The 8,194-nt window shown below is 39.4% G+C and overlaps 2 protein-coding genes across 2 annotated transcripts; both read left to right on the top strand.

Annotated features, from left to right (window-relative positions):
* Positions 1–4,303, top strand: LOC114740026 (anthranilate phosphoribosyltransferase, chloroplastic-like). Its single transcript, XM_028928143.1, has 10 exons — positions 1–342; positions 459–602; positions 754–915; positions 1,021–1,104; positions 1,659–1,847; positions 2,602–2,692; positions 2,805–2,864; positions 3,024–3,142; positions 3,759–3,893; positions 3,978–4,303. The coding sequence occupies exons 1-10, from the start codon at positions 145–147 to the stop codon at positions 4,011–4,013; spliced, it is 1,218 nt and encodes a 405-aa protein (XP_028783976.1). The 5' UTR covers positions 1–144; the 3' UTR covers positions 4,014–4,303.
* A 1,529-nt stretch (positions 4,304–5,832) lies between these two features.
* On the top strand, positions 5,833–7,730 carry LOC114740023 (pentatricopeptide repeat-containing protein At5g48910). Its single transcript, XM_028928139.1, has 2 exons — positions 5,833–7,031; positions 7,148–7,730. Exons 1-2 carry the CDS (start codon positions 5,833–5,835, stop codon positions 7,728–7,730), a joined length of 1,782 nt encoding a protein of 593 aa, XP_028783972.1.
* The last annotated feature ends 464 nt before the right edge of the window (positions 7,731–8,194 follow it).

The raw sequence follows: 8,194 nt of genomic DNA on the forward strand, positions 1-8,194 counted from the left end.
CTGGTGCCCTCTTTTTGTGCCCAAAAAACAGATACTCTGAGTCTGAATGTTCTTCGGATTCTCTGTTGAGGGCGTGGCTTCAAAATCCACAAAACATTCAGTGCTACTGTGTTCAGCGTTCAGATCAGAGCCAAGCCGATAGCCATGGCTAGGATTTTGTCTACATCTTTCTCCGCTGCCTCTTCCCCTTTATTCACTCATCGTTATTTCTCTCTGACCCCTAATCCACGACATTGTTCTTTTCCACGTCCAATCGTTCCCCAAAAGCACAAGAACTTGGGGATTGCTGCCCAGGCCAACGTTGCTCAGAGTGGAGGCTCGTCAATTAAGTCGTTCGGCCAGGTTTACTATCACGTCTTTTGTTCATCGTTTATTCTTTTGGATTTTCTTGTAAAATTTTTCATCCATTTTTTTTTTAATTCCTATCATCAATTATTTTGCATTCCTGAATGGTGCAGTTGATCGAATCGTTGATTAATGGCGAGAGTTTATCGGAAGCCCAAGCTGAAGCATCCCTTGACTTCTTATTGAACGAAGCGGATGAGGCATTGATAAGCGCTTTCCTTGTACTTTTGAGAGCCAAAGGAGAGACTTTTGAAGAAGTAAGTTCGCTGCTTTTGGTTCTTCCCTGGCCAATAGACTGGTTTGGAGTTTGGATTTTAGGCCCTCCCCTGGAGTCGACTGATGCTTTTGGGTTCTTCCCTAGCTAAGAATTATGTTTTTCCTTTTACTTATTATTCATTATCTAAACAGATTGTGGGATTAGCAAGGGCGATGATTAAACATGCCCTGAAGGTCGAAGGATTGGTTGATGCGGTTGACATAGTTGGAACTGGAGGCGATGGTGCAAACACCGTAAACATTTCAACTGGGGCTTCGATACTTGCTGCTGCTTGTGGTGCTCAAGTTGCAAAGGTGAAGATGCATTTTAGTGCATACACTGACAGAGAGGCAGAAAATTATAATGCAGTGGGAGCATTTATTGATGTCGAAGTGTAATTTATTATTTTTTCACTGCAGCAAGGAAACCGTTCAAGTTCTTCTGCGTGTGGAAGTGCTGATGTACTAGAAGCATTGGGAGTGGCTATTGACTTGGATCCCGAGGTTAGTACAACGTATATCAAGGGTGGTATTTTTAGACTAGTTAAGAATTATGACTTTGGTATCAGTTCATCCTAGCCCTGTCTTTCTGGGGATAATTATCAATGAACAAAAGCTGTCAGTGAGATGTTTGGCAACAATGCTAACATATTTATAATCAAATCAGAAGACCTTTGTCTAGGACATTGGATGTAGTTGTGGTCATCAATTTGATAGAAAAGTGTTAGAATTATCCTGTGTATAGCTTTGGTCTAAAGAAAGCTATTTAAGTTTTAATAATAAGTTATGCTCTCGGGTATGCTTTTCTAGACAAATAAACTGTTCGATGGTTTCCTCATGATTCTGTCAATTTGAAGTCTAAGATGAAGCAGTCACAAGATTTAAGTAGATAAAATAATCAATTCATTTCGAAGTGTAGGATTACTTAAGAGTGAAGGAGAGTTTTGAACCTCATGTACTTTTATTTAGTTAATAGAATGAAGCAAAGAGATAATCTTGACATTGACAAATGTGTATAGTAAATTGATTTTGTTGTTCCCTTTTTTAATCGCAATCAGGGAATAATAAGATGCGTGAATGAAACTGGAATTGGTTTTATGATGTCTCCGAAGTACCACCCTGCGATGAAGATTGTCCGTCCTATAAGAAGAAAGCTAAAAGTAAAAACTGTTTTCAATATATTGGGTCCCATGTTAAATCCAGCAAGAGTACCTTATGCAGTTGTTGGAGTATATGCAGAAGATTTGGTGAGTTCATTCATTGTTTACTGTTGCTAACTGAAGATTAAATTCATTAGCATTCTACATCATCTACGCATAGTAGAAAACTATTTGAATCTTTCCTTCACCTAATTTTTTTGGTGGAATATCGCATGCCTGATTATGAAATTATTCATTGTGTGAATTCTATATGCTCATAATATCTTCAATACTAACACTAATAATGGCAAAACAACTTGATTTATCAATTATGAACTTATGCATCACCCTGAAAGCCAATTCAGATTGTCTGCCTCTCCAATTGTCAACCTATCTCAATCGATTTGTAATCTAGGTTCCAAAAAAACTGGCATCTAAAACAACTTGTTCACAAACTTGAATTCACATCTGTCCAAATAGTAAGGTAGAATCCCAAGCATGTTTAGTTGGGTACTATGTAATCTATTGATTAAATTCTGAGATGTTGCTTAAGACTGGCTGATTCTCTTAAGGCTATATCTATTCATCCTATTGTGATAAGGTTATTGTGGAATAGTATTGTTTAAAATCAAACTAAATATTTAGATTACCAATACGATACCATGATTTTATCTAATAGCTAACACCAACCCAGGTATATAAGACATTTTCTTAGTGAGTTGACAGTAAAACTTAATGTATTATGTAGTTACTGCTTTTTTACAGTTGTACAGGAACTAAAGATTTAAGCTGAATGGATTTGGCATCTATTCTACCATACACGCTGCATCTAATAAGCTGTTTGTTTTGGCTTTTTGGATAGGTCTTCAAAATGGCTGGGGCACTTCAAAGGTTTGGCATGAAAAGAGCTTTGGTTGTCCATTCTGAAGGCTTGGATGAAATGAGTCCTCTTGGTAAAACCTCTTGCTTTCATTGCAGTTCTGGAGATTGTTTATTTGTTAGCTGTAGGTATTTGAATCAGATTTTCCTGACATCTGTATTTCGGTATTCTTATGTTTTCCACAGGTCCTGGTTTGATACTTGATGTCACTCCAGAAAAGATTGAGAAGTTCCTATTTGATCCATGTAAGCGTGCGATAAATAATGGCTTTGTACATCTTATATTTTGTGAAGTATTCTGATACGACACACTAGCAACTAAATGAGTGCTATGAGAGATCTTTTATGTAGAATGGATAGTTGAATGCACTGATATGTGAGAACTATTTTCTCCCCCTGGAATAGTGGAGTTCAATATACCTCGGTGCACCCTTGGTGATTTGAGAGGTGGTGGCCCAGAATACAATGCAGAGGTTTTGAAGCGTGTCCTAGCTGGAGAGAGAGGGCCTATAGCTGATGCTTTGGTGAGTGGCTTTTACTTTCCTGATCTTTAAGCAGCTTAGAAGGTGGCACCGGTTTTACTTTCCTGTGTGTCTGGGATCCACAAGCTTCAAGCTTCAAGCTTCCTTATTAGATGCGCTTATTATCGAGGCCAAATTTGTTACATCCGGTCTTAGTTTTCTCTTTTGTCCTCTTACTTTCAAAATTCTTGCACATTCTTTAAGTTCACCCTCCTTTTCCTGTCACGACTCTGAAACACCATCAGGAGGTGAAACTTGGCTCCCTATGGATTTTTAAAAAGTGTATTACACCATTGGAACTTGTTGATCGCTTATCTTGGTGGATTCTTCTTTTTTAAGATCCCCTGAAACTTTCACCATAGAAAATTATGGAGGCTAACCAGAAAAACAAATGAGAGTTTTAGAATTTGTTGAAAACCTGCTTTCGTTTCATAAATGTTTCCTCGAACTTCCACCGTAAAGTAAACGTTGATTCTTTATTACTTGCCCTTTTTCATTTTTCTCATTAAGGTAAATTATTGCATCGTGTGCTGCTTTGATGTTCATCATGCACTCTGTATGCACATGAAATGAAAGATCTATTTTGTTTTCCATATGCCAAAAAAAAAAAAATGGCTAGGTCCTCAATGCAGCAGCAGCTCTCCTGGTCAGCGGCCATGTAAAGAACTTAGGCGAAGGAGTGTCTTTGGCACGTGAAACACAAGGATCTGGAAAGGCTCTGAAGGCTCTGAACGCATGGAAGGATGTCTCTAATGTAAGTAAACTGATCCTTATTATTTAAATTCCATGACAATCTTCTTGCTAATCTCATTTCCCCATCACATTTCCACAATTGAAGAGAGTGAAAGAGAATGCAGCGGTGGGGATTGCTTGAATCAATTGTGTATTTCTCGAACTTAGTCGCTGGATAAATGCAGGGAAGGCCTCATACTGAATATGAATAAGCCAAGAGATGTCCGATCATCTTGCACGCAAAAATTTGTTTTGGTAGTAGCATGTAAAATAAATTATCCATCTCTAGCGGAAGGTTAGTCGAATGGTAATTTTAAATTTAAGTTTAGATTTTGAAAATAGAACAGAGTTTTGTAAGTTTAACAAAATCGAAGGAAGGCGTATCTATTTATTTATTGTTTTGATGTAAATGTGAAGCTCCTGATATTTGTTCTAGTTTGGAATATTATTGTGGCGATCGGTAGGAAAGAAAATGAGAATGAAGACAGCAAATGCACGGCAAGTTTGGCAACAATGAAGACATAACCACGTGATAGTTTGCTACAATAATGAACCTACCACCCGGGCGTCGCTACCATTCATTCGCTCACCTGCGCGCATTTTCGTCGTCATATGCCTTGCTGTGTCCGACGGCGACAGGCTTACTGTACATTCGTACACACAGTCGCTTTAATAAATCAGCAAGGACAGAATACTGCTCAAAATTTGAATCTTACAAAAATATCCCCGACGTTAAAAATGAGCAAATAAATTATAGAAAAAATGATCGAATTTTAAGAAGACAAATAGGTTTATTCTTGTAATGCTTTTTTTTTATTGAGCTTAGGGCTTCCTTCTTCTTCACAAATAAGACCGGTGATTTTCATGGTGACACACTTAGGTAAATGAAGCCCTTCTTAAGCAACTCTTTTAGTTGTTTTTTTAGTTCTGCTAGCTCTAAAGGAGACATTCGGCAAGGTGCCTCACAGAAATTAGTAGATTACCACCTGAACGGGAAATTAAATTTACTATTGATTTGGTACTTAGAACAAATCTAATTTTAAAAGCTCCCTATTGAATGGCGAGCTTCATAGTAGCACTCCATCTGGTCCATTTTCCTAGCAAGGCCTTCTCTTTCAGTTTTGGACTCATCTAGCTCTCTAAGAAGTTCAAAAAGTTTGGCTAGCAGTGACTAATCCTTCCCTACCGTAGAATTCTTGACTAAATGTTTAAAGAATTTAACTAAATGCCAACTATGTTAGATCTATAGTTATTTTTCTAATGGTTTTGATTACTTTTACAATGATTTTGACAAATTAGAATATGTCAAAATTATAAATTTGTCATTTTGAAATTAATTAGGTATTTTTTTTAATCATTCTCCCTAAATTATATAGTTGCGGTGGTGCATTCTTAAGTAGTGTTTCCTTTTAAAATTCAATTGTTCGATTCAATCAAAAAAAAAAAAATTCAATTGTTCGACGGAACTGAATCGCAGTGGGACGTTGAATTGGAAGTCCTCCAAGCAAATCCGCCTGATGCCGTCTGAGCCAAACCGGCACGTGCCACCTGTTGCCTAGCACGCTGCACAAGGCCCCCGTCATTCCCTTGCCCCAGATGCCTCACCCGGATCATCAACTCGTAATGGTGCCAGATGATAGGCACTGCTCTAACCTTGCTGATTCGAAGCCACTTCCTGCGTCAATGGGAAGTTGATATGGTGTACTCATTTTAATGAGGCATGCTGATGTGCCAACTGAGTTGCTGGACCATCCCATAAACTCTCCTCTGGTTTTCCGTTTACAAAGCTCCTTCCAAGCCTCGGATGATTGGCACAATTGGTGGAGCTAATCTCGGTGATCGAAATCTGTTGCAATTTGTGGAAAATTAGCTCTAACATCATAATCACCCTGGCTTTAATACATCCCAGCAACTATTCCAAATCCATTCACTTGGTGCTTAAATGCGACACACAGCTAACCATGCGTCACCTGTATCAAATTCAGGCCCAGCTTCTCGGCTTCCCTGTATTTGCCGATGCAAAATCTATTGACCCTAACATTGTCGCCGTTAAGCTCATAGGGGTATGCGGCGCCCGCGCCAATGCTCACCACGGTGCTTTAATCTTCACGCACCACCTTACAAACCCAAATATCTTCGCTTACAATGCCCTTCTCAAAGCATTTGCTCAGAACAATCTCTGGCACGATACCGTATATCACTTTAACAAGCAATTGTTTACGCCTGGTGCTCCAAACCCAGATGAATACACGTTTACTTCCGTTCTCAAGGCTTGCGCTGGACTCGCCTGGGCTGTAGAAGGTGAAAAAGTTCATTGCATGGTCACTAAATATGGATGCGAATCAAACCTTTTTGTCCGTAACTCGCTTGTGGATTTGTATTTTAAAGTGGGTCGGCTTGGGATTGCTCAGGTGCTTTTTGATAAGATGATTTATAGAGATATTGTATCTTGGAACACTTTACTTTCTGGTTATTGCTTAAGTGGAAACATCAATCAGGCAAGGTGGATTTTCGATGGGATGGGTGAGAAAACCATGGTTTCTTGGTCGACGATGATTAGTGGCTATGCAAAGATGGGCAAGTTATACGAAGCACGCCAGCTTTTTGATAAAATGCCAGAGAGAAATGTAGTTTCATGGAACGCAATGATTTCTGGTTATGCCCAAAACGAGAAATATTCTGATGCTATAGAATTATTTCACCAAATGCAACAACAAAGTAATCTGGTGCCCAATGATGTTACACTCGTTAGTGTATTGTCTGCTTGTGCACAGCTCGGAGCACTTGATTTAGGGAAGTGGATTGATAGATTCATAAAACGAAATAAGATAAAGCTGAGTCTGTTTTTAGGGAACTCACTGGCTGATATGTATGCAAAGTGTGGATGCATAGGAGATGCTAGGCATGTTTTCGATTCAATGCAGGAAAAAGACGTGACCTCGTGGACTATTATAATCACTGGCTTGGCAATGCATGGGCATGCAAATGAAGCCTTCATTTGCTTTAGAGAAATGATCGAAAATGGATTGAGGCCAAGTGATATAACTTTCATGGGGCTACTAACAGCATGTACTCATGCGGGACTGGTTGATGAGGGGCTGGACTACTTTCATATGATGGACCAAGTGTATGGAATTGCGCCTAAGATTGAACACTATGGGTGTGGTTTGATCTTCTTAGCCGCACTGGTCGTCTGGAGAAAGCTGAGAGTTTGGTTATCTCAATGCCTATCGAGCCTAATGTCTTAGTTTGGGGTGCACTGCTTGGCGGGTGCAGGAAATATAGAGATGCAGAGAGAGGTGTACGCGTAGCTCAACGCATTCTTGAATTGGCTCCTGACCACTCTGGAAGCTATGTCTATCTTGCTAATATATATGCTTCAAAGGGAAGGCTAGACGATGCAGCTAAGTGTAGGTTGAGAATGCGAGACAAAGGAGTGATAAAAACACCTGGGTGTAGTTGGATCGAGGTGGATAATACTGTTCACGAGTTCTTCATGGGAGACTTGATCTCACATCCTCAGTCAGAGAAGATTGATTTAATGATTAGAGAATTAAGATGGAAATTGAAGCAAGGTGGATACAAACCTAGGACAGATCTTGTGGTACATAATGTGGATGAAGAAGAAAAAGAGGATGCGTTATCCATTCACAGTGAGAGGTTGGCCATAGCATTTGGGCTGATTAGTACTAGCCCAGGAACGACAATTAGAATAGTAAAGAACCTGCGAGTTTGTGACGATTGCCATGATGCTATAAAGATGATATCTCAACTTGTTCGGAGAGAAATTATTGTGCGTGACCGTAGTCGGTTCCATCATTTCAGAAAAGGCACATGCTCTTGTGATGATTTTTGGTAGTGAAATAGAAAAAGAGAAAAGACTCTTGTTCATTTGCTTGAGTACATATTCAAATGACTAGGTCCCTTGGCAAACAGGAATGGGATGAGATGGATACGTTATGTGGTCTCTGAACTACAGTCAGAACCAGTCTATCTTCTTCCTAGCAGTTGGATAATTTTGGTAGCCTATAGTAATGCGGAGGTGTTGTTTAGCACAGGGTTCCCCAAAGCTTGACAGCGAGGACAAAAGATTTGGCATGAAAAGAATTTTGGTTTGGCTTTGTGGATAGGTCTTCAAAATGGCTGGGGCACTTAAAAGGTTTAGCATGAAAAGAGCTTTGGTTGTCCGCTCTGAAGGCTTGGATGAAATGAGTCCTTTTGGTTAAACCTCTTGATTTCATTGCTACTCTGGAGATTGTTTATTTGGTCGACGTAGGTATTTGAATCAGATATTCCGGATTTTGGTATTCTTGTATGTTTCCC

The sequence above is a fragment of the Neltuma alba genome, unplaced genomic scaffold (genome assembly GCF_004799145.2).
Source record: "Neltuma alba isolate B1F8T4 unplaced genomic scaffold, ASM479914v2 tig00003024_pilon, whole genome shotgun sequence".
In the NCBI taxonomy this organism is placed as follows: Eukaryota; Viridiplantae; Streptophyta; class Magnoliopsida; order Fabales; family Fabaceae; genus Neltuma; species Neltuma alba.